Source organism: Sycon ciliatum, chromosome 3, assembly GCF_964019385.1.
Source record: "Sycon ciliatum chromosome 3, ocSycCili1.1, whole genome shotgun sequence".
NCBI classification, from domain to species: Eukaryota; Metazoa; Porifera; class Calcarea; order Leucosolenida; family Sycettidae; genus Sycon; species Sycon ciliatum.
Genome location: NC_088645.1, coordinates 3,529,475 through 3,554,398, shown reverse-complemented (window position 1 = coordinate 3,554,398; position 24,924 = coordinate 3,529,475). Strand labels below are relative to the sequence as shown.

The 24,924-nt window shown below is 47.7% G+C and overlaps 1 protein-coding gene across 2 annotated transcripts; it reads left to right on the top strand.

Annotated features, from left to right (window-relative positions):
* The first annotated feature begins 10 nt into the window (after window positions 1-10).
* Window positions 11-24,572, top strand: LOC135811231 (nucleoside diphosphate kinase homolog 7-like). 2 transcript variants are annotated; one of them, XM_065324430.1, is made up of 15 exons: window positions 11-607; window positions 2,734-2,838; window positions 7,480-7,541; window positions 11,749-11,789; window positions 12,482-12,551; window positions 13,965-14,015; window positions 15,292-15,380; window positions 15,638-15,703; window positions 16,493-16,545; window positions 17,898-18,009; window positions 18,721-18,785; window positions 19,399-19,467; window positions 20,557-20,667; window positions 21,261-21,368; window positions 24,257-24,572. In XM_065324430.1, the coding sequence occupies exons 1-15, from the start codon at window positions 125-127 to the stop codon at window positions 24,284-24,286; spliced, it is 1,515 nt and encodes a 504-aa protein (XP_065180502.1). In that variant the 5' UTR covers window positions 11-124; the 3' UTR covers window positions 24,287-24,572. The 2 variants fall into 2 exon arrangements, with proteins under 2 accessions (XP_065180502.1, XP_065180503.1); XM_065324431.1 differs by lacking the exons at window positions 11-607; window positions 2,734-2,838 and adding an exon at window positions 6,897-6,981.
* Window positions 24,573-24,924: the final 352 nt, after the last annotated feature.

The following is a 24,924-nucleotide window of genomic DNA, read 5'->3' as shown; positions in this document are numbered from 1 at the left end:
TCATAATCGAATGTTTGAAAGACGGTGAAGAGAACAAGTATAATTTATAGTTGCCTCGGTGTCCAAATCATTGAGACATTTGCTCCGGGAATATTCAGAGTTCCTACAGGACACTCACTGGTACATGGTGTTCATATCGCTCAGGCCAGGTTCCAGTGTGGTGATCCTTGCGCTCAGGCCAGGTTCCAGTGTGGCAATCCTTGCGCTCAGGCCAGGTTCGAGTGTGGCAATCCTTGCGCTCAGGCCAGGTTCGAGTGTGGCAATCCTTGCGCTCAGGCCAGGTTCGAGTGTGGCAATCCTTGCGCTCAGGCCAGGTTCGAGTGTGGCAGTCCTTGCGCTCAGGCCAGGTTCGAGTGTGGCAATCCTTGCGCTCAGGCCAGGTTCGAGTGTGGCAGCTTGGAACTTAGCTGTGTGTATCGTGAGTAGTTCCACTCGCCACCAGACCATTGGACATTCTTGCCGGCCCTTTGTTCCAGTCGTCAGCAGTTCACCGGGTAATATGGAAGGTGAACGCTACGCTTTCCTCGTGGAGTGGTATGATTCGCTAGCGGGCATAGTGCGACGCTACAACTTCCTCTTCTATCCTAAAGATAACAACGTGGAAATGGTGAGTTGCTCACTTGGTGGCACAATCGAGTGTACATGTACATAACCTCGGTACTCTGTGACTCTTGGTTATACAAATGCATGCTGTCTTGTCCCGTGTTGTAATATTGGTGGTACAACCCAGTGTACATAACCTCGATACTCTGTGACCCTTGGCTATACAAATGCATGCTGTCTTGTCCCATGTTGTAATATTGGTGGTACAACCCAGTGTACATAACCTCGGTACTCTCATCCCCCCACCCTTACACACAGAACACAGTCTTAGTAATACCCATCACCACTCTCATCCCCCCACCCTTACACACAGAACACAGCCTTAGTAATACCCATCACCATTCTCATCCCCCCACCCTTACACACAGAACACAGCCTTAGTAATACCCATCACCACTCTCATCCCCCCACCCTTACACACAGAACACAGCCTTAGTAATACCCATCACCACTCTCATCCCCCCACCCTTACACACAGAACACAGCCTTAGTAATACCCATCACCACTCTCATCCCCCCACCCTTACACACAGAACACAGCCTTAGTAATACCCATCACCACTCTCATCCCCCCACCCTTACACACAGAACACAGCCTTAGTAATACCCATCACCACTCTCATCCCCCCACCCTTACACACAGAACACAGCCTTAGTAATACCCATCACCACTCTCATCCCCCCACCCTTACACACAGAACACAGCCTTAGTAATAACCATCACCACTCTCATCCCCCACCCTTACACACAGAACACAGCCTTAGTAATACCCATCACCACTCTCATCCCCCCACCCTTACACACAGAACACAGCCTTAGTAATACCCATCACCACTCTCATCCCCCCACCCTTACACACAGAACACAGCCTTAGTAATACCCATCACCACTCTCATCCCCGTGTTATGTATCCCATATACAGCCTCCATTATTATTATATTTTCGTCCGGGACAATATCAGTTTGATTCGGTTTGCTGTAAGACGGTTGCCTACAAAGCATGAAACTCCGGATCGCATCATATTCTGGTTTCCGCCTTTGTGTACGTTTGTGTGTCTGTGTGTGTGTGTGTGTGTGTCTGTGTGTGTGTGTGTGTATGTGTGTGTGTGTGTGTGTGTGTGTGTCTGTGTGTGTGTGTCTGTGTGTGTGTGTGTGTGTACTCCAATTTCACTTCAAGGTACCAGTGCAAGGTACCAGTGCAAGGTACCAGTGCAAGGTACCAGTGCAAGGTACCAGTGCAAGGTACCAGTGCAAGGTACCAGTGCAAGGTACCAGTGCAAGGTACCAGTGCAAGGTACCAGTGCAAGGTACCAGTGCAAGGTACCAGTGCAAGGTACCAGTGCAAGGTACCAGTGCAAGGTACCAGTGCAAGGTACCAGTGCAAGGTACCAGTGCAAGGTACCAGTGCAAGGTACCAGTGCAAGGTACCAGTGCAAGGTACCAGTGCAAGGTACCAGTGCAAGGTACCAGTGCAAGGTACCAGTGCAAGGTACCAGTGCAAGGTACCAGTGCAAGGTACCAGTGCAAGGTACCAGTGCAAGGTACCAGTGCAAGGTACCAGTGCAAGGTACCAGTGCAAGGTACCAGTGCAAGGTACCAGTGCAAGGTACCAGTGCAAGGTACCAGTGCATTTAGTGTCTGCTTCTATCAAAGCAGCGTTCTGTCTATACTGGTTACCATGGTTACCCCAGCAAGTGTAGGGTGTGCATAGGCAACTAACTGTCTTGGCCGTTTTATGCCGATGTACTCCGTGTGGTGTAGACCAGGTGTGCACTGGTGGTCGATTCACATGGCTTCGCCAGTTGTGTGGATTAGACAGTTATCTGGCGCAAGTTTTGATCTGTCTCATTCAGATCTTGTTCGCTCTCGTTGCTATAAGAGAATATCTGTGGGTGCACATCAAGTGCATTTGCAGATTTGCTTGCTTCTCTTGAGACGGGCGTATACATTATGGTATGTGTGTGTGTGTGCATTTGAGCCTTATTTTGTCTATCTACCTGCCTGCCTGCCTGGCTGCCTGCCTGTCTTTCTACCTATCTCTCTGTCTGTCTGTATGGCTGTCTGTCTGGCTTTCTGCCTGTCTGTCTGCTGTTGTGTGTTTCTGTCTATTGCCTTGTTCAAAAATTGTAGATTGATGTGAAAAACAAGCGTATATTCCTGAAACGTACCAAGGAGGAGTCTATCAGGCTGGATCAGTGCTACATTGGTTCATCAGTTAATCTACATGGTCGACAGGTACGTACTGCACAGTCAGTGGTCATGTATACAGAGTACAGTCAGTGGTCATGTATACAGAGTACAGTCAGTGGTCATGTATACAGAGTACAGTCAGTGGTCATGTATACAGAGTGCAGTCAGTGGTCATGTATACAGAGTACAGTCAGTGGTCATGTATACAGAGTACAGTCAGTGGTCATGTATACAGAGTACAGTCAGTGGTCATGTATACAGAGTACAGTCAGTGGTCATGTATACAGAGTACAGTCAGTGGTCATGTATACAGAGTACAGTCAGTGGTCATGTATACAGAGTACAGTCAGTGGTCATGTATACAGAGTACAGTCAGTGGTCATGTATACAGAGTACAGTCAGTGGTCATGTATACAGAGTACAGTCAGTGGTCATGTATACAGAGTACAGTCAGTGGTCATGTATACAGAGTACAGTCAGTGGTCATGTATACAGAGTACAGTCAGTGGTCATGTATACAGAGTACAGTCAGTGGTCATGTATACAGATAGTCCGGGAGCTGAAATCTGTAGGATGCTTTTTATTTTCGGGGTATGCCACTTCAGAGGGAGGACTTGAAACTTCGCACAGAGGTAGGTAAGGGTCTCTAGAGGACGATTTGAGAACTTGGCCGTCCCGAAGCTGTGCACCAATGCCGGTGCAAGGAGGTTTGTTCGCTCGATCGAACACTATTTCGTTGCCGTGATTTCAGTTTTTGCGCCATTCAGCGCTTGAAAAATGGGGAAAATCAACGGGTTTCGCTGACGTAACCAGACATTTTCATGCGAATGACTCAATTTTGCTAGATTTTCAAGAGAAACACAAAGAAACACGAAGCGAAACGCAAAGTCACACCGTCGATGAAGCATTTTTTCATTCTGTTTGTATAATTGTGTCGTTCTGAGTTCTGAAGTAACATACAGTAGCTGGTTCGTCGGAGGAGGACATGACTGGTGTTCCTGAGATTGTCGTGCGTAACGGCTAAATGACTTGCCACTTGACCCTGATGTCGACAGGCAGGTCTCGTAGGAACTGTCCGTCTCCATCGAGGTGACTCTGGATTGTTTTTACCAATAGTGTTTTGTAGATTGATCCTCACTACAAACAAGAGTACTCCTGCTACAAACGATTTCATGCTAGTCAATGAGCGGACTGACAACGTGTGTTAAAGGTGGTAAGGTACGCACCATGGCAGCTGCCTTGAACGGAATCTTTGATCATACCAGTGAACGTGGAAATGCATGACTTATCTTGAATAACGTCTCTTTGAATCATTGTTTTGTTGAAGTTTCGGATGCTGCACAATGACATGCGCGTACGTGGAAGCATTCACATTGTAGAAGATCATGGGATGATTATTTCCCTACTTCATTCAGTCCTTTGTGTGGTAAATTGAGTAGTAGTAGACGTAGTATATTTTAGGAATTTCCGCAAACGCAATCAGTAAATGTGGCGGTAACATGTAGAATATAATCATTTTAAACTACAGCTACGGTGCATCATATTTATGTGAATAAAGGCTGAATGCAGATATGTAAACAGTGTCATGGACGCAATATGCATCGGCACCACCGCATACATCCAGGCAAGACGATGTAGCGCAATATCTGTGTTGAACGGTTTTTGATCCCTTCATCATGGAGAACAGTATCCATTCTTCATCCGGTTTGCGATCCTCTGCTCTGTGCTGCCAACGACGTCCACTTGTTGCTCACATGTGTAGTGCTGCTGAGCGGGTTGCCACATTCGGACATGCATCGGCGAGTACCGTAAAAGCCCGAAATAAGGCCCTGGGCGGAAGCGTTAGTGACGGTCCAGAACATGGGCGCTAATGATTGGGTTGTCACATTCGGACATGCACCAGCAAGTATAGTACAGGGTTGGGGTGACCCGTTGCACTAGAAGCATCCAGTGCTGTAACCTTTGCGATGTTTGCAGCTATGCCGAGCAGTTATCTCCTGGGTTCCGACTGCTGCTCCGTGGAGATGATAGTAGGGCACTAGACAGCGGCTTTGTAAATTGCCATTCTGGAATGCTACCTCAGAGCAGCCGATGATGGTGACGTTCTTGCACAGCATGTTGTTGGTACCACAATCACAGCAAGTTCACTGGTGATGATTAACTTCTGGCCGCGTGTTGCATGTTTCTGAGATTCGTAGATAATGACGCGCGCGTGCATGAGTGTGTGTGTTTATATGTATGTATGCGTGTGAGCATCTGCATGTGCGCATCCATGTGTGTGTGTGCGCGCGCGCGCGTGTGTCGTGCACATGTACACGTGTATGCGCGTGTGTGTGTGAGCATTTGCATGTGCGCATCTACCTGTGTGTGCGCGCGCACGCGTGTGTCGTGCACATGTACATGTGTATGCGTGTATGTGTGTGTGAGCATTTGCATGTGCGCATCCACCTGTGTGTATGTGCGTGCAAGCGCGCACGCGTGTGTGTGTGCGTGCACATGTACACGTGTATGCGTGTGTGTGTGTGTGTGTGAGCATTGGCATGTGCGCATCCACCTGTGTGTATGTGCGCACGCGTGTGTGATGAATGCGCGCATGTTCGCACACATGTATGTGTGTGTGTGTGCGAACAGAGAGTCACATGTGTGTGTGTGTGTTTTTGCGTGTGTGTGCACTCATGCACACTCGCACACATGTGAGTACAGGCTTGCAAGCGTGTGTGGGCGTGCGCGCGTGTACACAAGCTCGCACGCATGCACGTGCGCGCATGTATGTTCTATCTTGTTATGTTGCATATCCCATGCTCTCCTTTGGTGCTGCCACGTAGACGTCTGTCGTAGTTCCTGTCAGAAGTGCATGTGGAACTGGCAGTGATTGTCATTCTACCTTTGTTTCAAACAACGTCTCGTTTTCGAGTTACATGATCTCTCACAGGATCCACAAAGTATTTTGTGCAAAAGCTGCTAGGCTCACCTGAACCAGTGAAGAACGAGTACCGGAACAAACAAGCTGGCAAACTGCAACGGAGTTGACACCACCAGCAGATAAATAGGCCAGGCAGAGTACCGACATGGGTGATGATGATCTTGCACGTCCGGTGACTGGTCACTGGTGCATACGGCTGTGGCACTGGCAGTCAGGACTCAGGGACGCGGAGGCCGACTTGTCAGCAAGCAACATCTCGCCTACTCTGCCGGAATCTTCGCTCGACTCGACCTCAGTCAGACCTGGAAATATACTTTTGAAACTTTGCTTGCACGCGTTGCAGAATTGCCGGAGTAGGCGCGAGTATTATTGTGCACTATTGCTGGTACACACTCTATGTTGCGCTTTTGTCCAGAAGCGCCATGCTTCGTGACTAGTGGACCTGACGATGGCAATGCTATTCTCACTTTCAAAGCCAAAATCGTAATGAAAATGTATGTCACGCTTTGAGAAAGTAAGCTTGCAGCGTCGTCATCTTCTGGACAGGCGCATAGTCACTGATTTGGAATTTTGAGCGTGCGCACCTACTTCTCAAACCGAGAAGTCAGCTGAGAACGAAAAACATTTGCGCCTAAATGCTTGACAATTGTGAATTTGATCGTCGAACAAAATGCGTCCTCGCGATGTCCGTGCACAGCTTTGGGATGGCCAAGAACTCGAAAGCCCTTCTCTGATAGACCCATAACCCATTGCTGAAGAGATCTTGTACTCCATCTCGCCCGACCTGGAGCGCCACTTTTTTGAAGGTCGGCTCCCTGACTAAGAGTACAGTCAGTGGTCATGTATACAGAGTACAGTCAGTGGTCATGTATACAGAGTACAGTCAGTGGTCATGTATACAGAGTACAGTCAGTGGTCATGTATACAGAGTGCAGTCAGTGGTCATGTATACAGAGTACAGTCAGTGGTCATGTATAGAGTACAGTCAGTGGTCATGTATACAGAGTACAGTCAGTGGTCATGTATACAGAGTACAGTCAGTGGTCATGTATACAGAGTACAGTCAGTGGTCATGTATACAGAGTGCAGTCAGTGGTCATGAATACAGTATAAGTACAAATTTTTGTTTGGAGTAAACTTTCGATATGTTCATCAGGGGCACAAATTAACTAAAGTTTCTACTAAAAAGATTTCTGTACGTTCGGGGCAACAGACCTCGACCAAAAACGAAATTCGGTACGTAACGAACCTGCTGATGGAGTGATGTAAGTAAAGATTTTCTAAATGAAATTTTGTATTTTATACAGTAGGGAGCACAGTGCTGTTGTCATCTCGTTTCTACCACAGGGAATTTCAATTTGTGTTGGTTTTGTGGACATAACTTATTGTCTGTCTATCTGTCTGTGTGTCCTCTTCATTGTCTGTGTGGTTGGGTGAATATGTGTGTGTTTGTGAGTGTGTGTGTGTGTGTGTGTGTGTGTGTGTGTGTGTGTGTGTGTGTGTGTGTGTGTGTGCGTGTGTGTGGGTGTTGGTGTATGTGTCGTATCCCATATACGACATATGCATGTATGCGTGTGCGTGTATTTGTCTCCTTTGTTGTGTGCGTGTGTGTGCATGCGTGTGCGGGTATGCGTCTCCTTTGGTGTGTGTGTGTGTGTGTATGTGTGTGTGTGTGTGTTTGTATATGCGTCTCCTTTGCTATGTGTTTGTGTGTGTATTCTTCCATGGGATCCTTGCCGATGGCTGTCAACCGCGGTACCTAGCTGAAGTTTGCAGAGTACTCTGACACTTTCACCAAGATTAAACTCCCCATGGCGAAAGAAAAGTAAGACGAATAAACGATGTTGAGGCAATAACTTCAGAGCAGCAATACAAATGGGATAAATTCTGCCGTGATCACCACTCATCAACGAAGTCATGAAGGTTTTCCAAAACCGATGTTGACTTCGTTGATTTGTGGTAATGACGGTAGAATTTATCCCATTTATTGATATTTTTAAGTAAGACGAAGCATATCTTTCGTCAACCTACACACCACAACTGCGCTTTGCAGCCGACCTCGACACATTGCCACAGCTTACCATCAGCAAGTGACACATCCATGGCATTGGTACCCGGTTCCTTGGTACTGCTATTTTCAGTACAGAACAGAACAACAAGTCTGTATTACGCTCTGCCTCCGCCGTGTTGAGCACTGTCAGCACACTGGCTACACCCTGCGGCTATTTTCAGTATAAAACTCTCGTCAGTGACCGTAGATATTGCAGAATGGCTAAGATAGTGAAAATTACCCTTGTCAGTGTACCAGTTTCACTTTTTCACAGTGAAACCTGGCAGGAACATCAATTTTGGTCCCGAATGATCACGTGCATGCGCGCTCGGGTTGGACTTGTCGTACCGTACAAAGTGACCATGGTGACCCATACACATTTTGAAGAATGCACCAAGTTTAGCATATTTTTCACAACAAAATGTGCTCTGTTTCTGGAGTACCGTTTGGTTGGCATGAAAGTGCTCTATGTGCACCAGCTGTTCCATCCTGTTCTAGATTGTACCAACCAAACACACCCCTATTCTTTGTGCCTCAGGCGAGCGCATTGTGCTTACCGCTTCGGTACAAAACGGTGATTTTCACTATCTTAACCACTCTACATTATCTACAGTCACTGAAGATAGTTTTATACTCGAAACAGCATTGTGTGTGTGAAGGAACTGAGTACCAAAGGCTGTGTCGCTTTGCTGGTGGTGTGCTGTAGCAATGTCGTGTCGAGGTCGGCTAGAGAGCGTAGTTTTGGTGTAGTGGTGTGCTGGGCAACGTTGTGTCGAGGTCGGCTAGAGAGGGTAGTTCTGGTGTGGTGGTGTGCTGTGGCAACGTGTCGAGGTCGGCTAGAGAGCGTAGTTCTGGTGTGGTGGTGTGCTGTGGCAATGTGTCGAGGTCGGCTAGAGAGCGCAGTTCTGCAGTGGTGGTGTGCTGTGGCAACGTGACGAGGTAGGCTAGGGAGCGCAGTTCTGGTGTGGTAGTGTGCTGTGGAAATGTTGTGTCGAGGTCGGCTAGAGAGCGCAGTTCTGGTGTAGTGGTGTGCTGTGGCAACGTTGTGGCGAGGTCGGCTAGAGAGCGTAGTTCTGGTGTAGTGATGTGCTGTGGCAATGTGTCGAGGTCGGCTAGAGAGCGCAGTTCTGGTGTGATGGTGTGATGTAGCAACGTGTCGAGGTCGGCTAGAGAGCGTAGTTCTGGTGTGGTGGTGTGCTGTGGCAATGTGTCGAGGTCGGCTAGAGAGCGCAGTTCTGCAGTGGTGGTGTGCTGTGGCAACGCGACGAGGTAGGCTAGGGAGCGCAGTTCTGGTGTGGTAGTGTGCTGTGGAAATGTTGTGTCGAGGTCGGCTAGAAAGCGCAGTTCTGGTGTACTGGTGTGCTGTGGCAACGTTGTGGCGAGGTCGGCTAGAGAGCGTAGTTCTGGTGTAGTGATGTGCTGTGGCAATGTGTCGAGGTCGGCTAGAGAGCGCAGTTCTGGTGTAATGGTGTGATGTAGCAACGTGTCGAGGTCGGCTAGAGAGCGTTGTTCTGGTGTGGTGGTGTGCTGTGGCAATGTGTCGAGGTCGGCTAGAGAGCGCAGTTCTGCAGTGGTGGTGTGCTGTGGCAACGTGTCGAGGTCGGCTAGAGAGCGCAGTTCTGGTGTCTTGGTGTGCTGTGGCAACGTTGTGTCGAGGTCGGCTAGAGAGCGCAGTTCTGGTGTAGTGGTGTGCTGTGGCAATGTCGTGTCGAGGTCGGCTAGAGAGCGTAGTTCTGGTGTAGTGGTGTGCTGTGGCAACGTTTCGAGGTCGGCTAGAGAGCGCCGTTCTGGTGTGGTGGTGTGCTGTTGCAATGTGTCGAGGTCGGCTAGAGAGCGCAGTTCTGGTGTGGTGGTGTGCTGTGGCAATGTGTCGAGGTCGGCTAGAGAGCGCAGTTCTGGTGCGGTGGTGTGCTGTGGCAATGTGTCGAGGTCGGCTAGAGAGCGCAGTTCTGGTGTGGTGGTGTGCTGTGGCAATGTGTCGAGGTCGGCTAGAGAGCATAGTTCTGGTGTGGTGGTGTGCTGTGGCAATGTGTGGAGGTCGGCTAGAGAGTGCAGTTCTGCAGTGGTGGTATGCTGTGGCAACGTGTCGAGGTCGGCTAGAGAGCGTATTTCTGGTGTGTTGGTGTGCTGTGGCAATGTGTCGAGGTCGGCTAGAGAGCGCAGTTCTGGTGTGCTGGTGTGCTGTGGCAATGTGTCGAGGTCGGCTAGAGAGCATTGTTCTGGTGTGGTGGTGTGCTGTGGCAATGTGTCGAGGTCGGCTAGAGAGTGCAGTTCTGCAGTGGTGGTGTGCCGTGACAATGTGTCGAGGTCGGCTAGAGAGCGATGTTCTGGTGTGGTGGTGTCCTGTGGCAATGTGTCGAGGTCGGCTAGAGAGCGCAGTTCTGGTGTGGTGGTGTGCTGTGGCAATTAGTCGAGGTCGGCTAGAGAGCGCAGTTCTGGTGTGGTGGTGTGCTGTGGCAATGCGTCGAGGTCGGCTAGAGAGCATAGTTTTGGTGTGGTGGTGTGCTGTGGCAATGTGTCGAGGTCGGCTAGAGAGCGCAGTTCTGCAGTGGTGTGTGCTGTGGCAACGTGTCGAGGTCGGCTAGAGAGCGCAGTTCTGGTGTGGTGGTGTGCTGTGGCAATTAGTCGAGGTCGGCTAGAGAGCGCAGTTCTGGTGTGGTGGTGTGCTGTGGCAATGCGTCGAGGTCGGCTAGAGAGCATAGTTTTGGTGTGGTGGTGTGCTGTGGCAATGTGTCGAGGTCGGCTAGAGAGCGCAGTTCTGCAGTGGTGTGTGCTGTGGCAACGTGTCGAGGTCGGCTAGAGAGCGCAGTTCTGGTGTGATGGTGTGCTGTGGCAATGTGTGGAGGTTGGCTAGAGAGCGCAGTTCTGGTGTGGTGGTGTGCTGTGGCAATGTCGTGTTGAAGTCGGCTAGAGAGCGTAGTTCTGGTGTGGTGGTGTGCTGTGGCAACGTGTCGAGGTCGGCTAGAGAGCGCAGTTCTGGTGTGATGGTGTGCTGTGGCAACGTGTCGAGGTCGGCTAGAGAGCGCAGTTCTGGTGTGGTGGTGTGCTGTGGCAATGTGTCGAGGTCGGCTAGAGAGCGTACTTCTGGTGTGGTGGTGTGCTGTGGCAACGTGTCGAGGTCGGCTAGAGAGCGCAGTTCTGGTGTGGTGGTGTGCTGTGGCAAAGTTGTGTCGAGGTCGGGTGGAGAGTGCAGTTCTGGTGTGTTGGTGTGCTATGGCAATCTGTCGAGGTCGGCTAGAGAGCGCAGTTCTGGTGTGGTGGTGTGCTGTGGCAACGTGTCGAGGTCGGCTAGAGAGTGCAGTTCTGGTGTGGTGTGCTGTGGCAATGTGTCGAGGTCGGCTAGAGAGCGTACTTCTGGTCGGATGGTGTGCTGTGGCAACGTATCGAAGTCGGCTAGAGAGCGTAGTTCTGGTGTGGTGGTGTGCTGACCAATATGCACAGGGCCAAATGCTGCTGCTTACCCTTGATAATACAAAGCATCACCACACTAAATTATCACACCTGCCATCCCCGTCTCTTTGGTTGTAAATCATTATAACCACACTAGCTTGTCCAGCTTGCCGTGGACCTCTCTTCTATCACCAGTGTGCACAAGCAAACATGTGCCTTTGTACTGAAGTAGATCAGCCATAGCCAGCATATGCTACACTGTGTATGTCTCATCGACACCAATTTCTTCACGGAATTTTCTCCTCTGGGATGTTTGGCAACTAATACCTACGTCCTTCTCCCTCCCATTCTCCTCCTTCTCCTCCTGGTTCTTTCTGATTTATATATTTGAAATCCTCGGTCGCGGAAGTGAGCAGTCAGCCATACTTCAACCAGTATGACAGTACTCTAGTTGTGAGCATGTCTTCTCCAAAATATCTGTTTTCTCACCCGGTCGGTCCCATCACATCAGAGGAGAATTGAATGAAATCTGGAATGATACTGAATAAACTGATTGTGTTTTGTTGTATTCCCTGCTTGAATTCTCTTGCAGAACTCTGGCGATATTCAAGCCGGACATCATGGAAAAAATGCGTAAGCAACGTGTTGTCTAACCTACCCCAACACCCACTCAGTTACCACCATCACCTCCCATAATGGTTGTATTCTGTAGGTGGAATGTTTGAGTGTGTTCGGTCCGTCGGTCAAACAGCACGTGCATCGTACAAACAGTGCACCGGGGTTTCCCCAGGGACCGTACAACCAGTGCAAGGGGGTTTCCCCAGGAACCATACAAACGGTGCACGGGGTTTCTCCAGGGAAAGAGCATGTGTGCTCACCACGGAGCGCTGAAGAACGAAGCGCTGAAGAACGGAACGCCGAAGGACAACCAGGCTAGAAAGAATGTTACCAAGCACGGCATGCCAGTGTATAACGGTGACTCAACTGTGCATAGACTTTAATATATGAAAACATGACCTGTCTAGACTAGGAGTGCTGAATTTTTTTAATGTTTTAATTTCTATCTCAGCAGAGCAAATCTGTGCAGGAAAATTAATATATTTCCAGAAAAAAGCCTTCCTTGTCTTCGCGTTTCGTACGGAATTGTTTTCTGCTGAACACATGCTGCCCTAGTGCAAATAAGAGTTACCCACTACAACTGGATACTGGACTTAGTTGTGTGCGATTTGATCCTTGTAGGGCGGTGGCATTTCTACGAATGCGGAAAACCAGTCTCACTTGTTCTTATGTGAAATGTGAATTTGGTGGTGTTTTTCTGCCTGCAGCTCTCCTGCTTGAGATTCTCTGCACTGAAGGATTTCAGATATGTGATATGAAGACAGTTGTGTTGAGCAAGTAAGTACAGAACCTTCCCAGTGCATAGCACACTCAGCAGAGGACCTCCATGTTGTTACCCGTTGTCTGATGATTGCCCAGCGGCGGCATGAAACTCAGAGGCACAACCAATCTGAACGTCCTCCGCTGAGTCTGCTAGGTACTAAGCTCTGTCTCAGACATTGGAGAGGTTAAGGTGAGCGTTATTTCTGATGTGACGCGAAAGTTCAGCTCGCGTTATTTGGCTCGCGCGTCGAAAAACAACGTGACCGGCACCTCACGTCGAAATTTGGAGTGTTACCCGCAATTTGACGTGAAATTGCGCGTCAGGTCAGAAATAACGTGAATCTTAACCTCTCTATTGAGCACTCTCTGCAGGTCGGAGATCAACGTATTTGGACATTGCCAGTCTCTAGGTTATTGTACATAGTAACTGGAATTGAGTATCAGGAGAAAAGGCAAAACTCAACCTTTCCAATAAAATTACTGTGTGCACCAGGGAGTCATAGCAGCGGTGGGGTGGGGGGGGGGGGGGGTCACACATAATAGCACCCGAAAAATCGGCATGAACCATGGTCTATGCCACTTTTTATATCACTCCCGGCCTTGACCTGCTGCCCCCTAAGGTGATTCAGTCTAGCGATGCAACATGCGAGAGTTTATCAATCTGTCCTAGCTCAACAGTAGCTGTAAAGGGCAGCCGGCGGTGGATAGCAACATGCGTTTAGCTTTGCAGTGACCAATGTTTTCTCCTACTGTAGCGGACATGGTAATGCAGTCGATTGACTGGGGCCGGCGCCCTCGGCGTGTACAGAACGCTGCGACCATGCAGTGCTCATTTTGATCCGATGCGAACACCGCGCTGCAGCGCAGAATTGTGTGTGTGAACCGCTTATCCACGGCTGCATGGCCATCGCCCTGGGCCGCTAGATGTTCGACCGGATTTCCACGTTGGTTGTGGGATGACCGTGAATTCAGGACTATCATTGGTTTGCTAGCTCTGTAGTATGCCTGGAACATTTATGGGCACCCTACTATTCCTGGTCCCCCCCCCCCCCCATCCCAACTCTCTTTTACCCCCAACCCCCCTCCCTATCCATCTAATGTGTATCTGCAATCCATGTTGAAGTTACAGAAGGGTGTAGGTGTACACAGGTGTTGTGGGATTAATCAATTATTGCATGTACTAAAAACAGTGTGTATGGTTTGTGTGTGTGTGCGTGTGTGTGTGTGTGTGTGTGTGTGTGTGTATGTGTGAGTGTGTGGGTGTGTGCGAGTGTGTGTGTGTGCGTGTGTGTGCGTGTGTGTGTGTGTGCGTGTATATGTGTGTGTGTGTGTGTGTGTGTGTGTGTATGTGTGTGTGTGTGTGTGTGTGTTTGTATGCAAATATTGGTGTCCATGAATGATTTTTTTGTTTTTCGTTGTTATGTCCAGGTCTGCGGCTGAAGAGTTTTATCGCGAGCATAGTGCTAAACCATTTTTCAGGTTAGTACTCCCCTGGTAGCGACCATTCAGACGGGCATTGTAGACCAGGAAGGGACGTGGCCTTTGTGCAAACACTTGGGGGGGGGGGGGATTGGCAGGTGTTGGTGTTATGATACTGGGAAGAATGTGATCAGGGAAATCCTGTGTTATAGGAGGTTATCAGTGAAACGCCCATGTGTTGCTTATTGCTGAACAAACTTCAGCGTGTGATGATCTTATTGACACTAGGTGTCTCAGTGCCTACTCTAGGATTTCAAACCACTTGGGTACACGTGGACCTGCCACAACTTGTCCAACCGGGTCAGAGCTGGGTACGTTCAAGTGCGGTTAGCTTACTGCATGTGCATCAGGGAGCAGTAAATATTTTAGGACCTCCGATGTATACGTGTATGTAGCATACCAGTATGTACATGTATACTATTTCCAGCTGGTGACCTGGTTAGGGCTCTTTTTTAAACGGGTCCAAATACCTCCAACTGGGTCCAAATACCACCAACCGGGCCCAAGTACCCTCCAACCGGGTCAAAGTACCCTCCAACCGGGTCCAAGTACCCGCAACCGGGCCGCTGACCCGACTGACCCGGCTCTGTAGTAGACAGTGTGTACTAGTATTGGTATGTAACAGTTTGTATGTGAATACAGGAAGGCATTACAAAGTCCAGAGTCCATTTGTTACATGTCTTACTCATTCCTATTTGGACTATTTATACTAAGAGTTAGGATATTAAAGGGGTTAAGAGGGGTTCTCAAATCTTCGGCAGTCCAGAAAAGGCTATGACAACCTCTTCCCTACTGCATTTTCAAAACTGCATAATTTGTGTTCTCAATTGGCTACATTGCCATAAGAGTGTTTTTGTGACACTTGTCCAGGAAGAGAAGAAAGGAAATATATCACAAACCCCAAGGCTGATGTGTGAAGTAGAATTGAAACTTTCTACTCTTCCTGTTCTTGCAATGTTCTGTTGTTGCCCTAGGCATTAAAATCCTGTCGTGGTTTTCCTGCCCTGCCGTTACTGCTGCTCCTGCTGCTGCTGTTGATGCTTCTGTTGCTGTTGCTGCAGCTACTGCTGTTGCTGTTGCTGGTTCTTCTGCTGCTGCTGGTTCTTCTGTTGCTGCTGCTGCAGCAGCTACTGCTGTTGCTGTTGATGCTTCTTCTGCTGCTGCTGCTGCTGGTTCTTCTGCTGCTGCTGGTTCGTTTGATGCTGCTGGTTCTTTTGATGCTGGTTACGGTGTTTGTTGTAATGATGGTGTTACTGTTGTCACCCCACATGCGCAGAACTCTGATATCGTTCATGACGGAAGGACCAATCATGGCGCTCAGCTTACTAGCCGACAATGCCGTCAGCAGATGGAGAGCACTTATTGGTGAGTTCTACTATTTAAAAAAAACAAAAAACAGGGAAAGTCATATCCAATCTTTGAGTATTGCCAGCAACATCGGTGGAGGCGCTTACTAAAGCCATACTCTGGGCAAATCTTGCTTGATTTTCACCGTGCACATGCCTTGTTTGTGTGTGTGCGTGCGTGTGTGCGTGTGTGTGTGTGTGTGTGTGTTTGTGTGTGTGTGTGTGTGTGTGTGGGTGTGTTTTATGTGTTTATCTGTGGTTGGCATTCATGACCAGGACCAACAAACTCGGCTGATGCCAGGTCTCAAGCTCCGGATAGTCTCAGAGCAAGGTTTGGCACAGGTTAGCTAGTTATAAAGACTGTGATTAACCATTTTCTTTGACGGTAGGTTAACCTTTGCTAGTCATTGAAGCAGTAATTAATCAACTGAAGTAGATTACATAATAATATGCAGTGATCATAGCGAAGGGCAAGTGCCAACATTGGGAGATCATATGGAAGGGCAAGTGACAACATTGGGAGATCATAGCGAAGGGCAAGTGACAACATTGGGAGATCATAGCGAAGGGCAAGTGACAACATTGGGAGTTGACTTTCAAATCAGTCAGCATACTGTATTCTATTGCAGTGAGTTGTTTTCAGTCACTACTCAATATTCTCTTTGTTCCTATTTCTCTGCTTCTTTATTTCTATATGCCTGCCAGTGTCGTATTCTGTTCAACATTTTCTATCCATGCATTTCGAAACAAAAAAATTGAGCACTCATTATTCCGACACAGAATGCAAAGAAGGACTATAGGTTTCCAAGACGTTTCTTGTTAAGATTATCGGTTCCAGACTTGGAACTGATGATCGTCACAGAAAAATAAACTACTTGTCGCCGAGTTTGTAGTTTTCGCTTTGTAGAGAAGGAGAAGCTGTAGCTGATTTTTTGCTTGGCCACTGCTGTGCCTGTACTGTCGGTCGGCTTGGAAACTTATACCCACCTTGCCTTTTGTGTCGAGATAATGAGCGCGCAAATTATTTTGTTCGTAACTTAAAATTTTCTTTTTAAATGTATTGCCTCCAGGCAGATCATTTGTATCCATGTATTATTCTCAAGGTTTGTATTATTTTTTCCTGTTGTGAAGATCAAACACGCAATGCCTGTCATGGATCAGATTCAGTGGCATCGGCTGAAAGAGTAAGTTAATTAGAGTTCCCTTAGTGTTCCCCCACCACTCTTACTGAGATAGAGTGATGATGATTTCTGCACAGGACGTAGAAAACACGCCATTCAGTATGTGCACATCACTGTGATGCCTACACCAATGTATAGTGAAACCTTTCTAAGACGACCGCTCAAGGGACCTTGAAAACGTCGTCTCTGTAACCAGGTGGTCTCCTTATCCAGTTTCATTTGACTGGAAATAGCATCCCTGGGTCCTGGTTGTAATGTAATGGTCTTCTTGGACAGGTGGTCGCCTTGACAGGTTTTACTCTACGTGTTTGTACATGCGTGTGTTTACGGTACTGCTGTATGTACAACACTATTTTTTCTTTCTTTCTTTTTTTCCGGGTGTAACGGCCTCTTTTACGGGCAAAATAAAGTCATGTAGACGTGAAAAAATTGAGATACCATGAAAGGTAAAATAGAATTTTATTCAAACGACTTAAGAGTAACTCTCCACCACTGTAACTAGATACTATAATACAGTCAGAAAGTGCAACAACTAGGCACAAAACTGACAGAGTACTGAGACATTCGACGTCCTGACACCTAGCTTCAACACATCTCCGTAGCGCTACGGAGATGTGTTGAAGCTAGGTGTCAGGACGTCGAATGTCTCAGTACTCTGTCAGTTTTGTGCCTAGTTGTTGCACTTTCTGACTGTATATAATATCTAGTTACAGTGGTGGAGAGTTACTCTTAACTCGTTTCCATATGTCCTTTTCCTTTCTACTTTTATTATTGGCTCAATACCTGAGTTTAAAATTTTATTCAAGTACAATACATTGGGAAAGTCCAAGAAATTCCACGTAAAACAAATGAAATTCAGTTTTCAATGGCCGATACCTACCCCAGCACCATCCTGCGTCGACAGGCCTGTCAGGCGCCTTCTAGACCCGCGTAGCCGGAGGTCGACTGCATGGATCACTGCAAATTGGCTGCGAACTCGCACCCAAGCCATGATGATTGAAAATGGCTTGTCCCACTTGAGGGCGAGGCGACCAGTAAGTCGCTTCTGATAGCTGGCGTATTCGCGATGTAGCACCCCATCCGTGGAACAAACCAGTGGTGTGAACGCCCCACGGAGGTCCTCGGAGGCCTGGCGGTACTTCGTACAACACTATGCATACATCATGTGTGTATGTACATGAGTGTGCATACATCATGTGTGTATGTACATGAGTGTGCATACACAATAGCGAGAGTTCCCAGATTACCTAGAGTGCTCAGCACCACAAGGATGCAGCATTACCACAAACACAGTGCAGAACCTCTCTATTTACTGTGTACCTAGGAATGCTATCTGTTTTTCACCTCGACTGCAGGAGACGGAGTTTTTCTTTGGAGCAGGCAGCAACAGCAGTCGTGGCCTTCAAGTCCCGGCTGAGCTTGACAACTTCACATTGTGTTTGGTCAAGCCATACACAATGACACAAGGTTAGAAAGACTGCAAATATCCAATTCTGCAGTACTTCAGGCAAACTAATACTTGTTTTATCTATCACCCTAGCACAGTGGAACTCACCTAGTACATACTCTACTACTACATACACTTGCCTAGTACATACCCTACTACTACATACACTTGCCTAGTACATACTCTACTACTACATACACTTGCCTAGTACATACTCTACTACTACATACACTTGCCTAGTACATACTCTACTACTACATACACTTGCCTAGTACATACTCTACTACTACATACACTTGCCTAGTACATACTCTACTACTACATACACTTGCCTAGTACATACTCTACTACTACATACACTTGCCTAGTACATACTCTACTACTACATACACTTGCCTAGTACATACCCTACTACTACAAACATTTGCGTAGTACGTACTCTTTCTCAGTTCATACTCTGCTAATACATACCCTTGCTTAGTACATACCCTTGCTTAGTACATACCCTTGCTTAGTACATACACCTGTTTGGTACATAGTCTGCTAGGACATACACTTGCTTAGTACAAACTCTGATAAGACAAACACATGGTTAGTACATACTCTGATAATGCATACCCTTGCTTAGTACAAACTCTGATAAGACAAACCCATGGTTAATACATACTCTGATAATACAAACACTTGCTTATAATGGTTATGTTGTGGTCTGACATTATTGTTGAGTGCAGGTCTGCTTGGGAGAGTAGCTCGTGATATTGTGCAGGCTGGTTTTGACATCTCTGCCATGCAAATGGTAATCATCTGTAATTGTTTCTCCTATCCGTCTGTTTGTCTGGCTGTCTTGTAGTCGCTGTCTCTCTTGGTCTCTTGGGCTTTCGATATCTGTCCACCTTTCCCTCTCTCTTACACACACACACACACACACACACACACACACACACACACACACACACACACACACACACACCCACACACACACACACAAACAAACACATACAATCTCTCTCTCACTTTCTCACTCTCTTTCTCTCTCACCATCTGTCCCTGCATGTTTCTCTTCGTCCTTTTCTGTTTCTGTATCTCTGTCTCTGTCTGTCCTGTCGTCTTGCTTACTAGGAATGCGGAGATGGTCTACTTTGTGTGTGCTTTGGGGCTTCTCATCCTTGTTATTGCTAGTTACGTGTATCTTACGCTATTCGTGTGTGTGTGTGTTTGTGTGTGTGTATGTGTGTGTGTGTTTGTGTGGGTGTGTGTGTGTGTGTGTGTGTGTGTGTGTGTGTGCATGTGTGTGTGTGTGTGTGTGTGTGTGTGTGTGTGTGCATGTGTGTGTGTGTGTGCGTGCGTGTGTGTGCATGTGTGTGTTTGTGTGTTCATGTGTGTGTGTATGTAACTTTCTGTGTGTCTAGTACCATTTGGACAAGAGCACAGCAGAGGAGTTCTTGGAAGTCTACAGAGGTGTTGTTGCCGAATATCCGGTCAGTTAGAGCCTAGAGGGTAAAAGAAATGACAAAGACAATTGTTTACCATCCTGAGTACTTCTCATGACGGGGTTGATTGTTGTTGCTTTGATGAGATTGGGACGCACCGTTCATCACCAAATCCCAATCCATTATATGTGGAATTTAGTTTTGATATTGGTCGAGGCAAAGGCAGCCTTTAGACGTTTTACCAATGATGTCATGCTGGTAGGCCAGCAGAACAGCTTATGGGCTCTACGTATTGAGCATCAGTACGTAAGGAGACTACAGGCCATGTCTTCCTGCAGTGACTCCTGCATAATGTTGACTGCTCAATGGGTCGTCGAAATTTAGGCCCTGTCTACATGTTGTCTCCTTATCCAGGGTGTTCCTTGATCATAGTTGTCATCGTGCCCTGTGACAGGTGGTCTCCTTATCAGGGTGTCCCTTGATCATAGTTGTGGTGGTCCTCTGTGACAGGTGGTCTCTTTATCCAGGGTATCCCTTGATCCTAGGTATGGTGGTCCTCTGTGACAGGTGGTCTCATTATCCAGGGTATCCCTTGGTCCTAGGTATGGTGGTCCTCTGTGACAGGTGGTCTCATTATCCAGGGTATCCCTTGGTCCTAGGTATGGTGGTCCTCTGTGACAGGTGGTCTCCTTATCCAGGGTATCCCTTGGTCGTAGGTATGGTGGTCCTCTGTGACAGGTGGTCTCCTTATCCAGGGTATCCCTTGGTCGTAGGTATGGTGGTCCTCTGTGACAGGTGGTCTCCTTATCCAGGGTGTCCCTTGATCCTAGTTTTAGTGGTCCCCTGTGGCAGGTGGTCTCATTATCAGAGTGGCCGCCTGGACATGTCCTCCTCTACATATCGGGAGAGAAATGTTGATGTACATTATGTGTTTGTGTGTGTCTGCGCACGCGCGTGTGTATGCATGTGTGTTTTGTGTGTGTCTGTGTGCATGTGTATGCATGTGTGTTTTGTGTGTGTCTGTACGTGTGTGTATGCATGTGTGTGTGTGTGTGTGTGTGTGTGTGTGTGTGTGTGTGTCTGTGTGTCTGTGTGTCGGTGTGTGTTTGTCTGCTTTCCTATTGTGCCACTCGGCAGGAGATGGTATCTGAGTTGTGCTCAGGAGCATGCGTTCCCATGGCATTAACTCATCAACATGGCGGTGCTTGTGTAGAGCAGTTCAGACAGTTTGTTGGACCAGCAGATCCAGTAAGATCAACATTCGCCACTAACCATGTACTACTCCCTAGCTGGTGGTATGCTGTTGTTGTTTGGGCTAGGGTTCGACTCATCAATTTCCTATCATTTGCTCTACTACATCCAGGGGATCGTGCCATAGTTCAAATAGTCCTTGATCAGTCCAGCCATGCAGTAGCCTGTCATACTTTTGAGTTTGAAAGGCTATTTCGCCAACTCTACCAGCATCAGTGTTTCTGCTGTAGCTGCTATTACTCCCACTGCACATGCTTCAGTGCTGCTGCTGTAGCTGCTATGGCTTCTGCGACTGCACCATTGTGGTAGCTGCTACTACTTTTTAGAAGTCTTACTGTACATATCCCAGAAACGGCGAAAGTTGCTTTCTCTTCTTATTCTTGATTGTGTGTTTGTGCTCACAATAATATTATAAACATAACTTATGTGTGTGTCTGTGTGGTTGTGTGTCTGTGTGTTTGTATATGTATGCGTGTGTGTGCGTGCGTGCGTGCATGCGTACGTGTGATATAATGTGATTGCACAATCGTGTGCACGTGTGTACGTGTATGTGTATGTGTACGTTTATCATCTGTTCTGTTGTTCAACAGGAGATAGCTCGTCACTTGCGTCCCAGCACGTTGCGTGCAAAATATGGACACAACAAATTGAAGAATGCTGTTCACTGCACGGACCTAGCTGATGACGGCATGCTGGAGGTGAGTGGAGCTCTATCTCATGCTGGTCTCGTGTCATGCTGGTCTCGTGTCATGCTGGTCTCGTGTCATGCTGGTATGGTGTCATGCTGGTATGGTGTTATGCTGGTCTCGTGTCATGCTGGTATGGTGTCATGCTGGTCTCGTGTCATGCTGGTATGGTGTCATGCTGGTATGGTGTCATGCTGGTCTCGTGTCATGCTGGTATGGTCTGGTCTAGGCTTTCCCCAAATCGGCCGGCCGCAAAATTCTCCGTAAACAAGACTTACCGAAAAATTTATAAGGTTTTCGCCGATTTTGGAGGGTTCCTTTGAGAATCTCCTAAAATCTACCAAATGTTGTTGCAAAGTGAGTTTACGAATGAATGATGTTGCTGCAAGCATGACCGCTCGAGCTCTCCATGGCAGTACTTGTAGTACTAGTGTGTTGAGGTCATGTGACTCGTGTCCTTTGAACTCCTCTCAAACAAACATTAGCCATTAGAAAGATCATTACTAGTGAAATACTCAAATTTCTTTTCCCCAGTGTCTCATCACTTTTGAAGCCAGTATGCCCACAATTCTTTTGGCCGATTTTCCAAAATATTCCAATTTTGCAGCCGATTTGCGAACAATCGGCTGATTTTTCAGCCGAATCTGATGTATTTTTGAACCGAGCGAACAGCCAAATAGGCGAACAAAAACCGGGCCGATTTGGGGAAAGCCTAGTCTCATTCCGGTCTGGTCTCATTCCGGTCTGGTCTCATTCAGGTCTGGTCTCATTCCGGTCTGGTCTTATTCTGGTCTGGTCTCATTTCGGTCTGGTCTCATTCCGGTCTGGTCTTATTCCGGTCTGGTCTCATTCCGGTCTGGTCTCATCCCGGTCTGGTCTCATTCCGGTCTGGTCTCATTCCGGTCTGGTCGCATTCCGGTCTGGTCTTATTCCGGTCTGGTCTTATTCTGGTCTGGTCTCATTCCGGTCTGGTCTCATTCCGGTCTTGTCTTATTCTGGTCTGGTCTTATTCTGGTCTGGTCTTATTCCGGTCTGGTCTTATTCTGGTCTGGTCTTATTCTGGTCTGGTCTTATTCTGGTCCGGTCTTATTCTGGTCTGGTCTCATTCCGGTCTGGTATTATTCCGGTCTGGTCTTTTTCTGGTCTGGTCTTAGGTTGCGTTTGGTCGGTGTCATTCCGACACCATTCCAAAGTCATTCCGCTGTGCTTTGGTTGCGGTGCGTTGGTTTGATGCACCGGACAGCGTTTGTTCCGTGCAATTCCGATTCCGGTCGCGGAATGAAGGGGGCAGAATCCATTCTGGCGATTCCAAAGAAAAAAGTGGAATGAGTGCTCATTCCGAGCGGATTGAAAATGTGCGGCGGCCACTGGGGGCTGTCACTATTGCATACCTCCGCCAACAAAACCTCAAACGCGATTGTCGACAGACGGAATGTTGCCGAAAATCGTCCAGGGTGTAGGCTGGTACTGTAACCTCGGGATAGTTACCGCTACTGGTTTGTGGCATTTTTTACCCTTCGCTGACTGAGACAGCGTTCGGTCAGGACAGGAACTGGATTGATGCCCTCGCACCTCTCCTCCTCATCGTCGAGCAGGGCCTCCAGAATCACTCGGTCAGGGAGGCAGTCCCACCAATGCATAGCACATAATCACCCACACAGGCACTGAACCTGCCACTCGACTTCTTCTTACAACCGCACCTCCGTCAAACAAGCGCTTCCAATCCGTGAAGAGCTAGAGCCGTTTCTGTGACTGATACGAGGTCGAATACAGAATAGTCATGATGAAGTAGCGGCCAAACGTCGCGTACAGGCGTGTACCCCAGTGGAGCTCGTAGACCTATGCCGAGTTTGGCCGCTCCTTCACCATTATCGTCGGAGGGGCATGCAGAACTAGAAACGTACGGAAGCAAGATAGGAACCACAACATTCTTAGGCTACCAGCTTATCTTTGCAAGGCTGCAAAAAACAACTCGTAGATCTCAAAACAAAACATTCGACGGCCGTTTCCGGAGTCTCGCAAAACGTTTGCCAGATTCCCGAGTGCATGCACGCGCGTTTGTTTGCTACTCTCATTCCGACTCCGCGATGGGTATCGACTGCATTCCATGCTCATTCCGGAATGACCGAACAAATACAACCTTATTCTGGTCTGGTCTCATTCTGGTTTTGGTCTTATTCCGGTTTTGGTCTCACTCCGGTTTTGGTCCTATTCTGGTCTGGTCTCATTCTCACGCTAATCTTGTAGTTCATAGGGAATGTCAGTGAGGAACGTTTAGGAACAGGACATAATTATGTCCTATTCCCATAACTCCTTTCGATATTTTGTCTGCCTATCTAGACAAACCCTTTGTCTGTGGTGTGGGTCTACCCCTGAGAATGCTGCAATGTTCAGATGTGCCTGTATATGCGGAAGTCGCATCTGCATTTCTCACACAATCTTTCTTATGGTATTCTGTCTGAACTCTCCTTCCCATCGAGAATGGAATTGTTCCTGTTGCACACTCGGTAGAGCATGCTTGTCTTAATCTCATGGTCGTAGATCTGAGCACCATTTTGTCGTTGCTCTTGTACAACTGCTTCTTTCGCTGCTCTCCGACTCACACTCCAAGCAGCAGTTGTGACTGTTAGCAGAGTTCAGAAAGAGAGCTAAGATAACGAAGGAATGAAATGTGCAAAGTGCCCTGGAGTGCATTGCTAGACATTGTTTGTGTGTGTGTGTGTGTGTGTGTGTGTGTGTGTGTGTGTGTGTGAGTGCACGCACACGCGTATGTGTGTGTGCACGCACACGCGTATGTGTGTGTGTGTGTGTGTATGGGTGTGTTCGTGCATGTGTGTATGTGTGTGTGTGTCCTGTAATCGCGGGTTCCATATTTTCCTCTACTAAATTCATTCCCCTAGGTTGAGTACTTCTTCAAGATTCTCCAGTAATTACGGAAACAGACAAGACTTCAGTAACGGTTACAGCGCATCCTCAGTAATCGGCGTCACAATGCATTTTCATTGATGTGTTTTCTGTAACCGCTGGAATGAATATTCAGCCGCCGGTGCAGCAATGTTGTTGAGAGATGCAAAGGCGAGGTTTGATGAGCTGATTTCGATGTGATATTAATCCTGAAACATAATGCAATGCCATAGTAAATGACTGTCGGCGAATTCATTCCTTTTCGCTTTCATTATAAGAAGAGAATTTATCTTTCTGTTTGAACCACACATATACTATGCATGCGTGGTGTCTGCGGGCTCTGTGATGTCATGATGTTACGGTGTCATGATGTCATGATGTTATGATGTCATGATGTCATGTTATGATGTCATGATGACATGATGTCATGATGTTATGATGTTATGATGTCATGATGTTACGGTGTCATGATGTTATGATGTCATGATGTCATGATGTCATGATGCTAAGATGTCATGATGTTACGGTGTCATGATGTTATGATATCATGATGTCATGATGTTATGATGTCATGATGATACGGTGTCATGATGTCATGATAGATCATCTTTGTCTTATGTCAGTACAAAATGGCAATCATGTGCGGGCTCTGTGCATTCGTTGT